Source organism: Micromesistius poutassou, assembly GCF_964030765.1.
Source record: "Micromesistius poutassou genome assembly, chromosome: 6".
Classification (NCBI taxonomy): domain Eukaryota; kingdom Metazoa; phylum Chordata; class Actinopteri; order Gadiformes; family Gadidae; genus Micromesistius; species Micromesistius poutassou.
This window is the reverse complement of record NC_140276.1, coordinates 11114234-11136733: the sequence shown is the minus strand read 5'-3', so window position 1 is coordinate 11136733 and position 22500 is coordinate 11114234. Positions and strand designations below refer to the sequence as shown.

The 22500-nt window shown below is 42.6% G+C and overlaps 1 protein-coding gene across 1 annotated transcript in view; it reads left to right on the top strand.

Annotated features, from left to right (window-relative positions):
• The window catches only part of glra1 (glycine receptor, alpha 1), a gene marked incomplete at both ends in the record, with an annotated part of 60585 nt that overhangs the window by 5474 nt on the left and 32611 nt on the right, over positions 1-22500 (top strand). Inside the window, 2 exon segments of the mRNA XM_084469173.1 lie at positions 10754-10878; positions 19650-19688. Coding sequence (XP_084325299.1) covers positions 10754-10878; positions 19650-19688 — 164 coding nt within the window.

Here is a 22500-nt window from a genome sequence, read left to right as displayed (position 1 = left end):
TCCTTCTTAATTATGTTTTTCTATTATTTTGAAAGAACGACGTCTTGAAGGGTCAAACGTGCGTGACCCCATGCTATTATATTGAAAGTCCTCTTCCGTGGCCTCATTGAAATGCGACAGCATTGACTTTACCCCGGTGAAGAAATACTTGTCCAGAATATAGCTTCTCCGACCGACGAAAGGTTGACACAGTCACCAGAATGATGCGGCAAATTGTTGGCTTAGCGCATCGGCGTTGGCGTGTCAGTTTAATGATGTGTTCTGCTGTTGCTTTGGCCGTCTTCACCGGTACACTTCAGTCCCCATGCTGAGTGTTGCGTAACAAAGTTTAGATGTGAGTTCAGATGTTGTTTAGAAGGAAAGAAGTCAAGCACTTGACTGAGTTTGTTTTTCTCTCAAAAGAATCCCTGAACAGTACAGACTGTTACCACACTGGTCTTAGCAGAATATCGTTTTTATAACCGTAAATAATAGAAACACATAAATGATGATACCAAATTAAACAAATGAAAGGGCTTGCATTAAAAATAAAATACTGAAACAACACTCAATAAGATGGGTTTACTGAGTTAGGTATGTCTGTCTCCTGAGCTGAGCCAGATGCATTTTATTGATTGGTTGAATGATTGATTGATGGATTGGTTTATTCATTACTTTATTCTGTGTCTTGCCCTCATATAGTCACCCTTCGAAATATCAAAGGTTACAGGGTTTGAGCTACCTGCCGCTCTACCACCATTACATACACTACCATATGAAGCATATATAACCATGCTTACACATATATAGCCATTTATATATTATATGTAACATCATAACTATGCAACCATATTTAACCATATATAACTATTATTATAACCATATATGTATAAACATATAAAAACAAATATAAATCTGTGACCATCCCAAACTAGCAGATCAACACTGCCCACCTCTGTGTCTCTGTTGAGATGCAGATGCCATGCTCGTGGACATTGGGGGCCGATCGACCGCCCGTCATTATGACTGATCTCCTCCATCGCTATTCAGTGCCTCTTCCGTCGGCTCCATCGCTACGATCCCGCGTCTGCCGCTGTTAGCGTCGGCCTGGGCTAAATTAAATGGTGTGTGGTTTATGCTCGGTGCCCTGCGGCCCTACCACTGCCCTGCAGGTAGCACACTGCCGTTTATCACACCACGCTTCTATCATAACAAACAACTATAAAAAAAAAATAGGAACGTCACGCACGGTAAATTTCTCAAGAAGTTTAATGAAACACTATTGACTACTTCAGCACAACCTGTTTCCACTGTGACTGTAATTATGAACTTCTGGACAGGTTCATTTCCAATACCTGATGTATGATAATTCAATATTGATTACCAGGTCATAATATAGGGCACCATAAACAGTAGAGCAATTCTGAAGTGACCTCCCAGTGCAACTGTAACTCTTGTGCACTGGTCCCGAATCCATGAGGTTCCATGGGAATTACAGGTAGTGTCCAGTAGTGTCCGCTAGGATTTGTGTGAACCACAGGTTTTTAGTTATGGGCCTGTATTCCTATGAGCTGTTACTCTGTAGAGACCCTGTAATTAATTATGCATATGAACTCAAAGGATTACATTTTATCTAACCAGGAAATACACTTTGGGATGTTAAATCTCTGTGTCAAGAGGGGCCAAGGAATTCACCAACAGGTCGGAAGGAGACTAATTCCAAACACTGACAGGAGAGAGATCAGCTGCAGCATCCCTCATCGATGACTTAAAAGCACCAAAGTGGGACAGCTTCCTCAATCGCTTCCTCACAAGCAGAGCTTATGACAGCGCCTGTTCTCCTTCTGGATGACAAGGTGCCTGGCTCTGTCATTAAAGCATCGCTCCGCAGAAACATAAGCCGCTAATCTCACACTGTGGACGCAAACCGCTACATCTACGGCTTCAGCCTCAACCCCGCGACAGCGTTCAGAGCCGGGCGCCTCGTCGGAGCAACCCTCCTCGTGGAGGTGTCGCAAGAGGTGTGAAATGCGAGAAACGAAATGTCTCCACAGCTTTCCCTATCAGCCGTTGGTGTTACTAGACCTGCTGAGAGCGCACACACACACACCAGCCAATGGGAGGGTGCGAAAAGGGGGGGGGGGGGGGACTGTCTCGGCATGGAGTAAGCGGTTTCCCGCGGAGACAGGAAGCCCTGGCGGCGCGTTTAAGTGAGCACTCTTTGCTTTCCTGCGTGCTGTTAAACGCAAGGATGAGATAAATTAGGATGGAGGTCTTCTGAGGATTTAGCTACATAATGAGGTCCACTTAGGGCTAATGATTGAAGCTCAGCGTTGGACTGAACCTCTCCCCCCCACTCTCTTTCTCTCTCTCGCTCTCTTAGTCACTGTCTCTCACTTTTTTCAGTCTCTCTCTCTGTCTCTCCTTCCACAATATCGCCCTTTTTCCTCCCCCCTCCCTCTATCTATTTCTGTCTCCATCCCACCCTATCGCTCTCCCTCTCTCTGTCTCTCTCTCCGTCCTCTCTCCGACTCCCTCTCTGACTGTCTATCTCACTACCAACTCCATCTCTGTCTCTCTCTCTCTCTCTCTCTCTCTCCCCTCCCTCCATCTCTCTCTTGCGCTCCCTTTCAGTGTGTCTCTCTCTCCCTGACTCTCTCTCTCTCTCCCCTCCCTCCATCTCTCTCTTGCGCTCCCTTTCAGTGTGTCTCTCTCTCCCTTCCTGACTCTCTCTCTCTCTCTCTCTCTCTCTCTCTCTCTCTCTCTCTCTCTCTCTCTCTCTCTCTCTGCCTCTCCCTGGGGTTGTTTGCATATTACACACTGGCAGGACGAGGACTAGTCTGCCAGTTGGAAAAATGTTTTTAAATATCTCTCTTCCTCGCTGCCTCAGCATGGTTGTGGGGGCACTGTGTGTGTGGGGGGGGGGGGGGGAGAGGTTGAAGCAGAAGGCTAATAAGACCAGTGGTCTCCCATTAATCAGGAACAATGTAAGCAAATGCCTACTTTGATCTTTGATCAGGGTGACTGGAGACATGGAGTCTGTGGGCAGGGGGGGTCAGCATCAGATGGAGCAGGCCCCACAGCAGAGGCTGTGTGATGGGGCTGCATGATGCTGGTAGAGGAGGTGGGATGTGGGGGAGTGTGAGCTAATGCTACGTGCTGATTAGCATTCTGTAAGCTAGCCGCGTTGATGACTAAGTGAGAGTGGGATAGTGCTGTGTCAGAGGAACGTAGCTCTAATTATTGCCAGCAGGAGAAACATTAGAAGTAAAATGGAAATGTACCTCTATGGGGGCTGTCTGTTTATTCTTAGTCGAGTGAAAAGTATCAGGCATTTCTTAATTTGTGAATATACTTTAATTGAGGCTATTAAAACCAATGAGGATATAACTAGTATGTCATACACTAGCAGTAGCAAATGTTGTAGAGTTGGTTTCTGAATCAAACTTAGAAATCTGTATGTTTTAATTGTTTAAATTATGCAGTGGGGTGTTTTAAGAGGAAATACTGTAATGTCACCCTAACCCATCTATCAAGCCATCCATCCATTCATCCATCTATTTATCCATCCATTAGTCCACTAGTCAACCCTGTATCAATCTATCCATGCAATCATTGATCATTCATTCATCCATGTATAAATCCATACATCCATATACAAACATCATACATCCAATTTGTACATTATTTTCCTATTCATATTTAGTGTGTTACATCCTGGATTAGGCATTCCACTTCCTGTTCCTAGCTCAGAGTGTGAAGCATAAATTCAGTCTCTTTGGCTGTTTGAGTGGGATCAGGGGGAGACCGGGCTACAGACACAGGCACGCACGCACACACACACACACACACACACACACACACACACACACACACACGCACACCAATGCTGACTGCTTTCAATACTAGTGTGTATAAGCTAGTGTGAGCATGTGACCACAGTATGTGTTTTAACTTCAGGTTCCTCAGGCCACGTGACAGCAGCCTAGTGTAATATTATGGGATGGATGTGTGTAAGAGAGCTATGATGAGTTGGGAATAATTCTCCTTCCCTTCTGCTCTCTGAATCATCCACAAGTTTGTTCGTAAAAAATAAATAAAGTATCTAATTTATGTGTGGGATGAACTAAGCACTAGGCACGCAGAGTTTTCCCATGAATTCCGTTCCTTTGGTGTGGATCTGGAGAAGCTCAGAGCTTCCCTGGAGGGAGGTTTTCTCTGGTGCCTCTTCCGCGTATCTATTAATTTCCTCCACAGACATCACGTCTCTTCCCGACCACGCACCACCCATTTCAACACAAGCCCCATAACTTCCCAGGTTTTTGCACATCTCCATAAACCCAGGGGGAAATCGTCAGGAATACCAAGTTTCTCATTTTTTTTCCAAGAAAACGTCTATTGCGCCAACTCAGCTCGTGGTTTGTTGCCAGCCGTGGGTCCTCCGGGGGTCTGGCAGTCTTTGTGTGGACTACACACTGGTTTAATCTTAATCTGTGACTAATCTCACTTTATTGTTCCCTCATTCTCCGCCGGCTGTTTATTCGACACTTGATTCAAACCCGTTTTGCACAGCCTTTGATCGCATCACGCCGCCGCATTTCCTAAACACCTCAGATCTGTTTTAGCTTAGCTTCCTCTGCCGCTGTTGCCGCTAATAGGATTATTTGTGCGGGATTCCCCGAGTTTCATGTTGAGTTCATCTGCCATCTGGTTAATTTTGAGTCCCGATACATGATGTTGGATGAGGCTCGATAAATCCTCATAAAGTGTGACGTCTCAGTACTGACCTGATGTCTCAGTATTGACAATATTTGATCTGAATTGAAGACAATTGATTGTATTGACGATACGAGTGCCAGCGTGGCTGTATTTTGGTGTTATCGTCAGAACTTAATTACAAGGCCATCGACATTTAACTCGCGGTGAGACAGTGAGCGATCCGTTGTCAGGAGTAACCCATCATCAGGTTATCGCCGTGACCAGGGAATTTGATCAGGACAACCTTTAAATCGATTCCATTTTAAACATTTTGACTCTTGTTTTATTTTTTACTAAGGTCCTCAAGTAAAGCATTTGTTATTGTTATTGTGTGTGTGTGTGGGGGTGTGTGTGCGTCTGTGTGTAAGTCTGCATGTACAAGTGTGAGCCTGTGTGTGCAATTATGTTATGCCTGCTAGTCACGTGACCTTGTGACATCACAGAAAACTAGGAAAATGTCCCTTTAATTACTTCAGCAAACACCAAACTATTTGCAGTAAGCATGAAATGGCACATAGCACAAAATACAATAGTACTTTATAGATCCTAGATCAGAAATTTGTGCCGGCACCTCTATCAAGGAATCTACTCTTCACTGACCGCTACATTCTACTTGTTCAGCCAATATGCAATACTATGAACAATGTAGTACTATGAACACTGGCAGGTACCATAACTGGCAACTTGCTGGTTTTACAGAGAGAGAGAGAGAGAGAGAGAGGGAGAGAGAGACACTGCAGAGCTGGACCACTGACCCTAGACGGCTGGTAGCAGCGTGGAGCATGGATGCAGAAGGCAGCCAAAGCTCATCTACCACTCCTTCATCTTTCTCTTCCTGCCCTCCTACTGTGTTTCCTACTGTGCCTTGCTGCTCCTCATACCCTCTATTTCCATTGCTTCCTCGCTCTCCTCATCCTCTTCATCTTTCTCTACTATACATCCGCCTGCCCCTCTCATCCCGTCAACTCTTCCTCCCTCTCCTTTTCTTCCTCATCCTCCTGTCAACCTGTGCTTTCCCTTGCTCTCCTTCCTTCCCATACTCTTGACGCTGTATAGAGTCACATACACACACCTGTGTGTGTGTGTGTGTGTGTGTGTATGTGTATGTGTATCTGTGCCTTTCAACATCTGTGTCTCATCGTGTTACTGCACAATGGCTCCTCGTATTCTTTTGTTTGTCTGTGTGTTTAAATAAAGAAAATAATGTTTAAGCATGTGCATGTGTGTGTGATGCATGCGCGTGCGTATGTGTGTGCGAATACGTAATCAGAGAACACTTCAGTGGACCTACTGATTGTCCGTCACGGTAGCGGTTCCCAAGTGGCCAGAGATTTCCCCCCCCCCCCCGCAAAGGGGACTGGATTATGTGTTTATGAATCGCTAATATCGCTATTTGTCATCGTCTGCTTCCTGCCTGACCATATTAGGATTGTTCCCTGGCACGGCGGTGTTTTAGATCTCGAAGGTGGGAATCTCAGAGCAATCGACTGTATCCTCTGTCATCTCCATTTATGAGAGATGAACGTGTGGGAGGGGAAAGCACTGCTCCTCAGCACTTATGAAGAGTTTCAATTTCGTCAAACTCTCATCAAACTAGTAAGTAATACTTCAAGGTGTGTGAGTTATAGTCCGTGACCAAAGTTAAGAAAATTAGAAACTTTTCAAGGTTAGACTCAGGGCGATAATATTGTATCGTATAAGCCTGCGCTCACGCTCATAAATCATGTATGCTGAGGCTGAATATTCACAGGCCCAGTGAGAAGGAAAACCAAACACACTGAAAGGTATTGTTCGATTTAATTATTTAATTTGCCATTCGTTCATTATTTTAACGATAACCCCAAATTATATATGAGCCATTAACGGATAAAGGCAGGAGAAAAAATTGCAGAGGTCTTCTTCCTCAGTAAATCACATTGACACCCGGTCGAAGTTTCTGCAGTCTGAAAAGTATAATTTTAGATTTCACCAAGGATCAGGAGTCATGTCGATAAAGTTTTGACTTTTTTTTCCTAGAGGCGTTTTGAGTAATGATGCAGAAGAAGAGAGCGGACTGGAGCCAAGATGGATGACTGCTAATGCAGGCCCATTATGATTTCTCAGTAGCAGCCTCCACAGTCATTCTTTAATGAAACTACGAGAGGCAGAGGACACTAATAGACTGAGTGGGCTCTGATTGTCGCTGGGCAGGACACATCAGTTTTATGTACGACTGCAACAGTGTAAATAGCAACATGGAAATCATTATAAATAGCTCCGAGCTCCTGGCTAATAGCTCATACGTCACTTGACAAACGATGAATATATGCACATTCATTTCTCAGTGGTTGTAGTATTATACACTCTTAAGGGCTTAGGGTGAGGGGTTAGGAAGTAGTCGAAGCTTGGGTGATGGAAAGGCACTTGGTAAAAGAGCCAAAGTCTTCTGTGGGCACACTTGGAGAAAGACGTCCTTACCACAATCTGCTTCTCAGTGACATCAGTTTGGATAAAAGTGGTAAATTACACAGTGGTTAATAGTGGTAATAAGCAAATAAGAGGAAGTAAATCGTATCTTAAACCGTGATCACTAACACGCAGGATTCACAGCGTGCACGTACAAACAGATGAAAGTCAAAGAGTCTGCCTGTCGAGTGCGCTGGGTCCGACTGACTTGGGGAGCACAATGGAATGATGTTGGCGTAGTGTGTGTGACAACTTATGATCACTCTATGTGGGGGAGGCAGGGCTCTGTGGGTTGCCATGACAACAGCGGAGACGGCCTCACTTGGTAATATGCCTCATTTGTGCCATTGTTAGGTTGTTGGTGATTGGTTTTGGGGAACCCAAGGTGAGATGCAAGTGTGATCGATGGTCCTCATTTCATCTGTGTGTGTTAGTGTGTATGTATGTGTGTGTGTGTGTGTGGGGGGGGGGTGAGTGTGTGTGTGTGTGTGTGTGTGTGTGTGTGTGTGTGTGTTTGTGTGTGCTTGCTTGTGTGCTTGCCTGCATGTGTGTGTGTGTGTGTGTGTGTGCGGGCGAGTGTGTGTGTGTGTGTGTTTGTGTGTGTGCATGCTTGCGTGCATGTGTGTGGGGGGGGGGGGGTTTATGAGGGTGTCTCTGTGAGGGGTATTTTCTGAATGAAAGAACAAATGTAATGTAATTAATTGCCCTACTGTTATTATCTTGTTAATTATCTTTGTATACATATTTCTATTTAGGTCTTCACTTGCGTTGTTGTATTGTCAAGTCAATAAAGATTCAGAGAGAGAGAGAGAAAGAGAGAGAGAGAGAGAGGGAGAGAGAGATGGAGATGGATAGATGAGAGAGAGAGAGAGAGAGCATGCATGTGCATATGATTGTGACTGTATTGACATTTAACCCCCTCAATATTGTATTTCTGTGGGGTAAAGAGCATTCGTGTTGCGCTTCTGGAATAATGAGGGAAGCAGGTAATGACTTTGATGGGCCTAACAAGGTGAAATAGTCAACCATGAAAACACAACTACTAGGAAATCAATAGTCCTGCTCACAAAACTGCAGATCAATGATTCAAAGAACTGCTTTCAAATAAAAGCAATATAGAACATGTTATGAACGTTGTGATTGGTAAAGGTATCCCCTTGTAAAAATGCTGACTAATTCAATATATATATATATATATATATATATATATATATATATATGATGTCACAATATTTGCAATAGTCACAATAAGTTCAAAAACAACCTTTTTAGTCAAAATGTTTTTCATTTTTTCAGTTATAGCTGAGAGTCTGAGGTGCATTCGGTCATACATGGGAAACCTCCAGAGAGGTGGAATTGCTGAGTCCCATCATGCGCTGCTTCATAGCAAGAGTCTGCATGACCTTACTCCTCTAGCTCTTTTTTTATATAGTTAAGTTATCTGATACCCTCACTTGGTGGATTGGAAATATTTTACACATTCTACACACAGAGAATTGTACCTCTTTACTTAATATAAAACGTTTTTCTAAGGGGGCTTTTATTTTGAGGGATATAATAACAATTTTCTAAAGTGACTTTTATTTGTCAGTATATAAGAACTAACTTAAGGGGACTTTTATTTTTACCTAACAGAGAGGTCAGAGGTGCATATGAATGAATTAGGCAGTTTTACTTTCAGTTACTTTCAGGTGACCTTACATGAGAGACAGAGGTAAGGCAGAGGAGGAATGTGTGGCCGTTGTCCTGGTTTATCAAACCAGAGAGAGTCTTGGACATGAAGGACGCGATGTAACCCTGCTGTTCAGCTAGAGTAAGTGTTTGAGCTCTCTGTGGTCGCCGGGCAGGTTTCATCTGCATCAAGGCTACTATTTTACTTACTTAATGTCTACATGTTTGCTCAGATAAAAAAAAATTGACAGTAGCCAAAGGAAATCAAATAATCGCTCAAACTGTAAATATACAGACATAATCATAAATGTTACAAAACAACAGAGGTGTACAAACAAATGCAATGGCCTAGAAAGAACCATAGAGCATTATGGGTAGTCGAGAGGAAAATGACTTGCTGTTTGAACATGAAACAGCACATGGAGGAAATAATGAAAGCATAGATACAAAGACGTATATATAAATATGAATGAATAGATACACACATAACGTGTACAAGGGCATGTGCAACAACAACACCACTGGAAGGATTGTTTATCTTAAGCGTATCTGCTCCTGAATGCAGAGGACCTTTCATCTGGTGTCCCATAGATGATCTTCTCTGAAGTACCCCCATTCTCACACACGGCCCTCCACCCTCTACACACACACACCCACACACCAGAGTGGAGCCTCATCTCGCAGCGTTGTGTGTGAACTCATTACCAGTTCAGGTATAGCTGACATCGCTCCCCTCTCACTGAATCGTGTTACTGCACAACTATTTCTGTATATACAGAAAAATGCCAGCCATGAACACTGGCCAATGGGATCACTCCATGGTGGAGAGGGGAAGGAAGGCAATGACAAATGCGTTTATGGGACAGGGTGAAACAAAGTTTTGGAAATATGTTACACGATTTGTTTCCTTCCCAAGGAAAGCGATGCATTAGGGTGGGTTGAAGCATGAGAGCGATGTGGATTATGGAATCGTTCAGGTTTTGATAGGGCCAAACCGTGTTATTTATGTTATTATCCGGTTTGCACACTAAGACAAAAAATATTTGGATCCAGAAGAAATGGGCTGACTGGTTCTGCAGTCAAAGGAGGATGCATTTTACAACGTTTAAGATACGTTTATCAATATTTTGGCTGGATATCTGGCTACAGAAACAGCTCAAAGATGAAAGAACTTAATGTAAAAACACTTAAGACTTCAGAATATTTATTCAATGACAACTTAGTGTCTAAACAACAGTGCGTTCTTGTGTCTCACGTGTCAAGCTTTTCTTGGTGGCAGGAAGAGGAGGAACTGTTCGGGGGCATTTGTGTCCTGACTGACAGGTCTGTGAGGGGTGACTGACAGGTCTCTGTGCCGGGTGAATGACAGGTTGCTCGTCTCACTCACATCAGCTCTACCCAGGCTGCAGACATTTGCCAAAACTGAGATTTTCTGGCTGCAATAACTGACAATATGGCTGAGAGCAGAATCCCAAACTCCAGGCTTCAACCCGGCCTTAAGAAAAGAGGCTTTTTACCTGCTCTAAATACCTAAAAATATACAGTCATCTTTCTCTCTCTCTCTCTCTCTCTCTCTCTCTCTCTCTCTCTCTCTCTCTCTCTCTCTCTAATCCTCTCTCTCTTTCTTTGTTTCTCTCTCACCTAGTTGCATCTGAAATCTGTCTCTCTTTCTCTCTCTCTCTAATGTTCATCTCTCTCTTCCTCCCCCACCTCTCTCTCTCTCTCTCTCTCTCTCTCTCTCGCTCTCTCTCTCTCTCTGTTTTGCTCTTTCCTGGTTATCTCTGAAACATGTCTCTCTCTCTCTCCTTAATGTTTATCTTTATTATCTCCCCCCCCCGACCCCCCCCTCTTCCTCTTTCTCCCTCCCTTTCTTTCTCTCCCTCTCTCTCTCTCTTTGCAGCTTGGCCGCTTCTAAAGAGGCCGCGGCGAGGAAGGCTGCCACTCCAATGCCCCCCTCGGAGTTCCTGGACAAACTGATGGGGAAGGTGTCCGGGTACGACGCCCGCATCCGGCCCAACTTCAAAGGTACGATCCACCGCCGACACACAGCAGGAGAGCACCATATAATGTAGCCGTCTACGTCATCGGTTGACTAGTATGGACTATTTTGTTGTATCTGTCTTATCCGTATTGTTTTATTCATGGTAAAAAAAAACAGTTTTTATTAACTCAGGTCACTCAAGAAGCAAAGGACAGGTTTGTAGCTGTAATTGAAAATAATCCAAATACAATCACAACAAAAAACATGCAAATATTTATAAAATGTTGATACGAATGTTGAATTCAAATGTCTCTACTCTCATGATGCAGGTCTTAACCCTCTCTGTTTATTTTGGTTTCACTCTATTGACCTCTATTGTTGGCCCTGTGCAGTGATGAACAAAGGTAATTTCTGCTCTCTCTTCGGCAATAAGGTAGAATGAGGCTGTTCTTTTTCCAGGTGTTTCCTTTAGAGAACCCTCCCTCCCTTATTTACATAACCCTGCCTCCTTGACCCCGCCCCCTTGTTAAGCACAGAGGTGTACCATTAGATGTAGCAGCCGTTAGCTGCCTGTGATGCTAATCTATTTAGATAGATAGAGCAATCATGGTACAAGCTCGGCTACATTCCGTGGTATCCTCAGAGTATCCCGACTGCTTGTTTGGGTAGTCAAGGTAACGTCTTCTCTCCGGGATGTCTGCTGCTTCTTATTGTTTTGACGATGATGATGCTAATGATGATGATGATGATGATGATGATTATGTAACACTGAGTTGACCTCTCCCTGAATGGAAGCCCCCTTTTTAAAGACGCATGTCAGAGGTTTCTGCTATTATTTATTATTATTAATATATATATTATTTCATTTTGTAATATATATATATATATATATATATGTATATATATATACAGAACCTGAGCAACCCTCCATACCTATTACCTGGTGTAAGCACTTTTTTTTAAACAGATGGAACATGTTCCTTCTACAATAAATCAATCATAAAACCATAAACACATACACACATTCTGTAGAACTGTCCAAACTAATTATTAATTGGCTCCACTTTCCAATATCAAATCATTCTATTTATTAATGTCCTCTAAAATAAAGCAACCAAATCGTACAATGAAAAAATATGGAGTTGTCTGATAGAAACTTTCCAAATAGATTTTTTCATCATATTTTCAAAATTTGAAATTATCGAATTACCTTTAGCTTGGCTTCAGCTGGATCTCTGGATCTTACATTTTATCTTTATCCTCCATAATGCCACTCAGCTTTCATCAGATCAGAGCAATGGCCTAAAATAGTTTATTTAAGGGATTATTACTAAAAGGGAAAATTAAACAAACAGAGAGGTCATTGTATCTCTAGTTTTCCCTATTTTAAAGACCTATATAAAATCAACCATGTCTGCACAACAAAAATACCTCCCATTTGTCTGTTCGCCAACCGGCAAACATTAGGAAGTCGTCTTACCTTCTTTCTCAGCCACCAGCAGAATTAGTTCAGGACAGGTGTTCCTCTCTGTCTCTTTTCTTGTTTTTTTAAATTGTATTTCCTCTCAGCGGAGAACAAAAACAATACAGTTCACAATTTGTGTGCCTAGCTCTCTGGTGACCTTTTTAAGATAACTGTTTGAAATTAGAAGACGTGACAGTTATTGAGATTCATATGTTGCGATATTAACACGGCAGAAATTATTAAAAGGTCAATAAATCAGCTATCAACCAACACAGGATTATTCAAAATTGTCTTCCCCTTAATGCCAAAACAAGTGTGTCATTAGCATAACAGCACTGACTTTAACTTCAAATATTGTGAATATAATATAATAGGTGTCAGTCTACAATTTTTGAAACAACATTACATTCATTTTAATAATCCACTCTTAACGACCCGCCAGGAGCCATCAGCAGCGTCTATATGGACTTATAAGTTTTATAAGGTTGTCAGTTTGATGGGAAAGCATAGCGGGAAATCCTTATTCCTCACATTCGTGCTGTCTTCTGTCACTTCTAAGCTGGCTCGTCTGTCACGTTCACTGAAACCAATCGGCTTGAACAGCCCCGACCATTTACTTACATCCAAAGCAAAAAGGATTGCAAAAAGAATATTGCAAACGCAAACTAGCAGGTAAAAGCAAAATGGAGGGTTGCATTTGTAGGAGAAAAGAGAAAATACAGATTAAAGGTAATGACGCAACAACATTTTATACTGAACCACACATCATCTCAAGGGGTTATCTTTCAAACCCTATCATATTAATAATAGAATCGTGCGAAAATCCTTTTTTTTGCCATTTATTGATTTTGAAATAATGGAATGGAATGCTTGGGTTGATGTTTTTTTAAGAATATGGAATTCCAGAACTGTGGAATTTCTGCGCTCTTTGGAATGCCGGCATGTTAGCAAAGTTAAGGCGAACGAAACTGCTGAAGCTTGGGCAAATGCGGAATGTTGAAAGTATAATGAGGCAAAACTGCAAAACTGGAGCTGGTTTACATAAAACAAAATACCACTACTACCACTACTCCCTTTCTCCTAACCTCTTCCTCTCTCCTCCTCTTCCTCTGGGCATCACAGTAGCACCAGCCTAGCTAATTTGGTGCTGCATCTAAACCTGAGGGAGACGGGAGGGGGAGGGGTTTGGGGGCCAGTGTGAGTGTGTTAGGCAGGGGGTTTAAAGTGCCGGGTTTGGGGTTTGCCTGAAGCTACCGATGTGCCTGTATCAGAGGAAATTACACAGATCATAACGGTGGGGACGCCGACCGGCCTTGGCTTCCGATTGATTTAGCAGGTTCCCTGGGTGGACAGCGGGAGGAGAGCGAGTACTCCTGACACTTCCAGGACATGCCAAATGTCCATGCCAATCCATGACTTCATTCGCTCTCTTCCTCTCTTTGTTGCCTCTTATAGTAGCTTACTTTTTTATCTCTTTGTTGCACTCTTTTCATCACCTCTCTTCAATCCCTTCCCATCTCCCCTCTTGAAAACATTTTGTGTTTGTTTTTGTCAGGACAGACTTTTATCTTAAAATGGCAACTCGTCGCCTGCAATGTTAAACGTTGGGGTTGATATCGTAGTTCCCACTCTCTTCTGCTTTTTGTAACCTCTGTCCTATCCCATCTGTATTCTTAACTTGTTTTCGTGGTTAGCTTTCACTGTTCGATATGTATAAATTTAAATATGAATCATCTCAAACCTTCAAGAGGAAATCCACTTCTTCCCATCTCTTTTTGTTCACTATTTTTTCTCCTGTTGTTTTCAATATAGGCATATTTGCTTTCGTTCAGTTATCAAATATTTAATATTCTATTTTACCTTATTTTCTCGCTCCCTTTTTCTCTAGCCGACTGTGTTATATTGCTTTCAAGATTGTGTTTATTTTCAATATTGAAGGAAATAAAAGACAGACAGACAAGTAGACATGCGGCAAGCCGGCAAGCAGACAGGAAGACAAGTGGGTAGACAAACAGACATATATAAAGGCAGTAGTCGATTCATGTAGACATAGTCAAGCCAGATCTTCAACAGGAGGAAACATCATCTACTGTGTTTTAGATATCCAACAGCCATGACGTACAACAGTTTAATATAGACATGCAAAAAAATGTATGTGTGTGCGTGCATGCATGTGTGTATGATAGATGGCAGTATAGCAGCTGTGTCTCTCCTCCATAACCTTGTCTCTGCTCATCACTCAGGCTACAAGTGCAGCTATACAGTTAGCTCCGACTGGGGAACTCAAAACATGCTACTAGCTAAACATATACTGGCTGAACAGTTTTCAGCGAGTCAGATAACAGTTCAACAGCTTCAATAGCTAGATAGATATTAGCAACAGAGGTACTACATAGAACTACAGCTTATAACCAGAAATCTGATAGAGATACATATAAGCAAGATGGTTACTAGCTAAACAGCTTCTAGATAAACTGATACAATCAGCTGCTAGCTGAGGAAGCAACAGAGCTACTAGCCTATCTCATATCATATCAGCTTAATCTGTATATCACAGGCTCTATGACAAACCATTTGGAGGGAAATTCCAACATTATTTTTTGTCATTTAAAAGCTAACCAAAACATGGTATAAATGCAGTATCTAGCTAAACCCTGGCTATTTAGTATTTCGTAAAAGTAATTAGCGATCATGTAACATTATTAGTTATGGGGTATGGGTGTTTTTGTCCATACAAACAAAGACCATATTTCGAGAGATTAAATTACAATACAATACATTGTAATACAATACAACAATAGTACACTATAATAATGTCAACACAGTGTTTATGATTCTGTCTACACAATGTATTACGGCAATAGAGTAGAGGCAGGCTTTCCATCATCAAAGGTCGAACAAGAGAAGGCACTCAAACAGCAACAAAGCAAATATTGGCTTATTCTGATCCTAATCCATTTCGCAAACAATAATCACTTGTGTGTTTGTCTTTCTCTGCATTCATAAATTAAATTATATAAAGAACACTTTAATTCTTTACTACTTGTATAGCATTATCTACAATATAAATAATGCTACATTATCTAATATTTGTTCAAAGGAAAATGTCTGGTTTGGGGATGTTGAAGGGGTAGGCCTATAAGAGAGGTAACACAGCCCTTGTTTTCCAGTACATGTTAACCTATCTAGTCCAATTGTGTACTACACTACATAATAGTGTAATAAACTACCCTAGGCCTACATTCAACTAATATATTGCAGCACAAAGAATACATTACTAGACTAGTAAGTATTGCAGCCAAGCAGAGTTCCTTGGAGTCTCCTTCCAGTCGGGTCGAGACTGAACTTTGCTTATTAGCTGTGAGAGCCTGACGCTGTTTTTCTCCTAGATCAGCACTTGTTTAATGGCTACTTAATGGAATTAATGAGCATAAGTTAATGAGTAGGGACCGCAACAACAGCCATGGGGAGAGGGATAAGAGTGAGAGGGAGAATGAGAAAGAGCAGGGGAACTAGAGGAGGAAAAGAGTGGACAAGGGGGAGGAAGGATAGATGGAAATACGATGTGATGAGAAAGTGAGAATACTGGATAGAAATAAAGTAGGGAACCATTGTTTTGTAGAAAGCGAGCCCATGGACCAATATAATTTGTTTATGACAGTGGTGCCCTCAAGGGCATGATATTTGAGGTTTGTTTCATTTTTATTTTATTTACAAAAATGTGAGCACATTTAATGATTTATGTTATAGTTTTTATTAGCAGATATTGCAGTACAGATCAATTTCAGCATGCTTTCACTTAATAGTGAGCAACCGTATCAGTATCTACATATTCTTTTAATATTGAAATTCAATACAATTTATATAGATTCACACTGACTTTATCTGGAAGCACCCTGGAACTTTAAATGGTAAAAGTGTCAAAATGTAGTCCATTCGCGGTCATGTTTGCAGTATTCCTAGTATCTCAGCTACCTTGTCTGATGTATCTGAACAGATACCAGTTAGAAATCAAGCTAATATTCTTTCCAGAACTAACGACAAACCTTGCTTATAGAAAGGTTTTTTTGAAATAGTAAGAAAATAAAAACATCTCACCGTTCGCCAGGGGGTGATGCCATTCTGGAGTATTTAGTGGGGACTATTTTGCACTAAGTATGGAATTTTAACGCTGCCACAGAGGTGACTCGTCCCCAGAGTTATGACAGGAATATCGATCGCACGTCACGTCTGGCCAAGAGAGAGACAGCAAGGGCACAAGAGAGAGGAATATTGAACAGGAGAGAGAAACAGCTAGAGAGACTCACAGAGAGGGAGAGATAGATAGAGAGAGAGAGAGAGAAAGAGAAAGGAGGGGAATATATGGCCATGCCAGGATGCCCCAGACGGAAGGAGAGGAAGATGAATCGTCTGAGTCTCCAGCAGACGCATGAGGAAAACCAAAGGTATATGCTGTGATGTCACAAAGTAGAGATGCCAAGTTGTATACATACCTAAAGAGAGAGAGAGAGTGAGAGAGAGAGAGAGAGAGAGAGAGGGAGCGAGAGGGCTCTATGTTATACATAATGGAAGAGCCGTAGAGGGATATTGCTTTATACTGGAAGAGAGAGAGATTGAGAAAGATATAGGGCTTTATACATCCCCGACTGGAAGTGAAAGAGAGAGAGATATTATGCTTCATATATAATGGAAGAGAGAGATTATTTTCACAGTTATTTCATGTATCAAAGTCAAATCGTTTTGAAAGTTCTGAATACGTTGTTTGGCACACATTCCTCGCTCCAAGCCCATCTTTGTGTCTTTGTGATTTTAACGATAGTCAAAGAAAGGAAATGATTTCTCAGGGAGCTGAATGACTAGGTGGGGAGAGGGCAGATGATTTGTTCTTTCTCACTTTAACTTCCTCACTTTGTCTCTCTATCTCCCTCAATCTCTCCTATTCTATCGCTTTCCATCAAGCTGGCTCTTTTTTGTTCCTTCTCTCTTCCTTCAGTCTATTCAAGACTCTATCTCTCTCTCTCTCTCTCTCTCTCTCACTCACCGCTTCCGGTCTTGCTCCCCATCTCTCTCTCTCCCATATCTCCCTCTCTCTCTCTCTCTCTCTCTCTCTCTCTCTCTCTCTCTCTCTCTCTCTCTCTCTCTCTCTCTCTGTCTCTCTTGCCTGCTCTTCCATCGCTCTTCCCCTCCTCTGTCTACATGACTCTCTCTCTCTCTGTCTGTGGGGTCAACCAAGCCGCTCTAATATGCCTGTGAGGAGATGGTGGCTTTAAAAAAGCTACTCACTCAGTCGGCTAAACCCCCATCACCGTCTGTAACCACCAGGAGGAGGAGGGGAGTGGAGGCCAGCGTATCTGTCTTGCAGGGCTGACAAAGGGGGTCACTCGCCGCCCTCCAACACTCCAACACATTCATTAGGAAGAGAGACAGTCGACCCGTCAAATCGCCTTCTCTGCTCGCAGCATTAAACCCTCCAATGAACAATCAGCAGGGCGATAAAGCCTAAGCATAAATATTAAAGCCCTTCCTCCGCTAGGATTTAGGTTAAAATGATAAAACCGTTTTCCGTTACCATTTCCGTTATCCGATAAATTAAAAGTGTTTATTTAATCATAGGTCCAATTTGTTGTTATGATTTTGCCAACTCGGCGAAGCCAAGGGATGTGGGTTCTGTTCAACACTCTCGTCGCTAGCTGTCCGATACAGGCGCTAATGGTGGTTTTAGTGCTGGGATCAGCAGGTGCTGTGGTGCCGAGCAGAAACCCCTATAGCCTCAGGGTTAAACCCAGGCTTAAGCCTCACCAGAGAGCACGGTAGGGGGGAGAGGGGCGTATAAATGGTCTATGTATTGGATGGGCAGATTACAGAGCGTAAGTCACCTGTCTACAAGAGTTCACGGTCACGTTGAATTCTTTTCATTTATCTCCCCGCACCTACCCCGTTAGTTTTTTTCGTTTCGTTTTTATTCGTCTGACAATGACAGATTGTATTACGGCTGCCAGAGTTCTGTTCTCTGTAGTCCCCATCCTTCAAGATGGCGGTTGTCAAGTAGGGGAAGGCAGGCGGATGCTGGGATTACACAGAATAATGGGGCTGGCTCTAGACGCGGCACATCAATCATTACAGCTTGCGCTTCACATGAACACCCAAATAACAACGTCGTCTTTCTGAAGTCAGAGGAGAGTTGGGGGTGGTGTTTTTAAATGGAAGGCGTTATTAAAAATATATATCTATATATATTCTGTGAGGTTGAAATTCAATCATGGATCGATGGCTTGCAACATCCTGTAAAAGGCTATTCTCGTTATTGGCTTGACATTGATGTATATATGTTGATATATATAAAGTTGTTATCGCCGTTTTCATAAGACATCGATTTAGAAAATCTTCTGGGGGGTTTTAATTATCGTGGATTATGATAGATCTCATACTGACCATTGGTGTTGAATGATGAGGAGTTCTACTGACTAAAATTATTATTAGGAATTATACAACAAATAACGGTCTGGCCGTGGCATCTGGCTTTTCCCTTGATTTGAGTTTTCATATGCTGAATATCAGCATTCCTCAACCTGTAACTCACCCTCTCTGGCATGCATGTATATATATTGATATATATATCTATATATCTATATATATAGATTTATATATCTATATATATATATCTGGCGCTCTCTGTAAGGAAGCAGTCACCGTCGGATACGGCAAACGGCTACCACCCAAACACCACAGAGACAAAAATGAAATAAAACAACAAACAAAAATGAACAAAAATGAATATGTGTAATTTCCTCAGAGGTGGATCTGAGGCCTTGTTGAATCGAAGCCAGTTCGACATGTAGTCTTTGCATTCTCCACCTTCCACCTCCCCCGCCCCCCTCTCTTACTCTCTCTGTTGCTCTCTCTTTCAATGGCGTATTGCATCTCCTGTAGTGCATTTTGCTGGCCTATACCTTCCGCTCCCTTTGACACAACTGCATTGCAACCCCTCCTCCTCCTCCTCCTCTTCTCCTCCATCGCGGTGCATTGCCTCCCCCCTCTCCTGCCCGCTATAGAATGGCAGTAAGATGTTTTCTCCACAAAACTCTGCATCCCACCTCGCTGCTCTTGCCGTAAACGATACACTCTCGCCCCTCCCTCTTTCCTGCCCCCCCCCCTCACCCCCCTGAGCTGTCACTAAGACCCCCCTGGGTGTCTGGCCGCGGTTGAACACAGTACCCACCCTCAGAGCCTTGCTGTCTTGTCTCCACCCCTGATATTTAAATTAAGTGGTTGTTTTCCCCAAACGGGGAAGAACAACGGATACATGTTGCTACAATGTTCTGTGTTTAATTGTCATCTCTCCTCTGTCAGACCCACAAGGCTCCAAAAATGAAGCTACTCACAAGAAAGGTACTTTTCTTTTCTGGTTTTAGTTCTTGCCTCTTCAGGTTTTCTTTATTTTCTGATCGTTCTTTCGCGCTATCTTTCTTCCTTCCCTTTCTTTCTTTACTTATTTCTTTCCGGTTCTCTGTCTTTCTTTCTTTCTTTCTTTCTATCTTTCTATCTTTCTTTCTGAGCTTTGAGTTTGTTTCTTTTTTCCCCCCTATAGGATTTTAGTCACAAATAAAGGCAAGTTTCATTTTTCCATGTGTTTCTAATGTTGTTAGGAATATGAATGAATCATACCTATACAGTGCTGTTTGGCAGTGTGTTTTTGTCCTATGCTATGGCTCGAATTTCGCTTCTCTACAGATCACTGAGAACATCTGGCGGCAGCAGCAATTAAGCAAAAAAACATCTTTGCCTTACATCAGCAATATTACTGGCTGTTCTTTATTATGTTAAATTTCCCTCTTGACGCTATTCCTAAACACTTCATTAGTGGGAGGATTTGAGAGAATAAAACCCACCGTTCTGTACAGGAAATAGAGAAGCTAATCTGTGTATAGTTACACCCTACTGGTAAACACAGTAGAGCTTGTTCTCTTAGGCCTATCTATTCTGTAGGTGTTATACCGACCTGGCTAGCTCCCTGTGAATGCACCCAATGTTAAAGGGAGGTTTTGCTTGTTAAGGTATATTTTAAATGATTCTAACCTCATAGTTTATCCGTTGGATGTTAGCCATACAAACTAGGTTTATTTTATTGCAGTTGGCTTTTTTTGGGTGTCACATCCTATTGGCTAGGAAAAAGGTTTAATTGTGTATGGGTCAATGTACATTTTGCAGGTTAGCAGGTTATGGCTAATTCAAAGCTAAAGCTTGAGGCACAGCTGAAAGAGTTAGCTCATCTTGCATTCTGTTTGTCTCATTAGTCTAGCAAATGTGTAGCGTAGAAGGCCTCAATGAGAGTAGTGTTAAATAGTTACGCTCGGTCGTGTGTCTTTGTGATCATGCTGCATGACTTGTCCAATAGGCAATATTTGAATTCTGATTCAATTTCAGTTGACAGTGAAAACAGCTATGGATCGGATATCAGGAAGCACAGCACAGCACAGCGGCATGTTGTGTGTAACGGTGCCATTGGTGTGTGTGTGTGTGTGTGTGTGTGTGTGTGAGAGAGAGAGTGTGTGTGTGTGTGTGTGTGTGTGTGTGTGTGTGTGTGTGTGTGTGTGTGTGTGTGTGTGTGTGTGTGTGTGTGTGTGCATACATGCATGGTTTCACTGCATGCTGTAATTGGTAATGGTGTGCACAGTTAGGTGAACCGATATTGAGTTGTGGTCATTGAAGCTTTTCATAGCTTAAGTGTTGCTTAAAATATTTATAACAGCCTATCGCTTTGAGTAAAGTGGTTATATGCTGTTTCAGATGCCCTATGTATCGCTTACTGTGTGTGTGTGTGTGTGTGTGTGTGTGTGTGTGTGTGTGTGTGTGTGTGTGTGTGTGTGTGTGTGTGTGTGTGCGCGTGTGTCTGCTAGCGTCTGTGTATTTGAGTGCGTGTGTGTGCGTGCACGTGTGTGTAAGTTTGTGTGTGTCGGACCACGCGCATACGTGTGCATACACATGTGTGTGTTTCTGTGTGTGTGTTTCTGTGTGTGTGTGTGTGTGTGTGTGTGTGTGTGTGTGTGTGTGTGTGTGTGAGTGTGTGTTTATAGGTCAGTGGTTTTATATAGATGTGTTTATAGAGATGTGTGTAAATCCTGTGGGTGTGTATGGATTTGTTCTGCCGTTGCTTGTTTTTTTTCTGCTGTGTGGGGAGAAGAGGAGAGGGGGGAATGTTGGGGGAGGGAAGCAAAGGAAGAGGGGGTTTGGAGAATGGACGAGAACAGATATGTGTGTATTAGAGGGAGGAAAGGTGTAAAGAGGAGAAGAGAGGACAGCAGATGTGAGATGAGGGGAAAATGAGAATATGACAGGGGGGAGGGGCGGGATGGGGGAGAACAGGATAGGAACGAGGAAGGGTGAGGAGAGGGGAGAGGAAAGGAGAGGAGGAGAGAGGGGAGGAGGGCAGAGGAATGGAGGAGAGAGCAGAGGAAGGGAAACAAGAGCAGAGGAGAGGAAGGAGAGCACACCGGTATAGAAGAATGCAGAGGAGGGGAGGGGGGGGGAGGAGGATGGAAGCAGTGGAGATGAGAATAGAAGAGAGGAAAGGAGGAAAAGAGATGAGTGGAAATGAGAATAGAAGAGAGGAGAGGGGCGCAGAGGAGAATATCAGAGAGGAGTGGTCAGGAGATGAGACTATCAGAGAGGAGAGGGGAGAAGATAAGAATATCAGAGAGGAATGGGGAGGACAAGAGGGTCTAAGATAGGAGGAGGGGAGAAGGGAGGTGATGAGGCCATGTTGTGCCTGTTCAGCAGAAGCCACCCGGTAGGTCAGATCCTGGGGCCCCGTGCGTTCTGATTAGAAAGACGACTCATCTGCTATTATGGGATGTTCAGCACATATTACACACGGCCCACCTTCCTGCACTCCGGCATTATGCAGATGAGTGCCAGGCCAAGGGATATTTATCTCACTGCAGCGGCTGAGCTCAGCGTCAGTCAGTCTGTCTCCCTGTCTGACAGGGACCCTCTCCACAGCATACCACATCTTCATAAAAGTATATGTATAGTAGTATAGTGTATAGTATATATATATATATATATAGTATATATAGTGTATACTTGTATAGTAGTACAGTCCAGAAAAGTAGAATATAGTATTACAGTACAGTATAGTAGAGTACAGTACAGTATAGAATAACAAATGAGTATAGTATAATATAATTAAGACCACCAAACT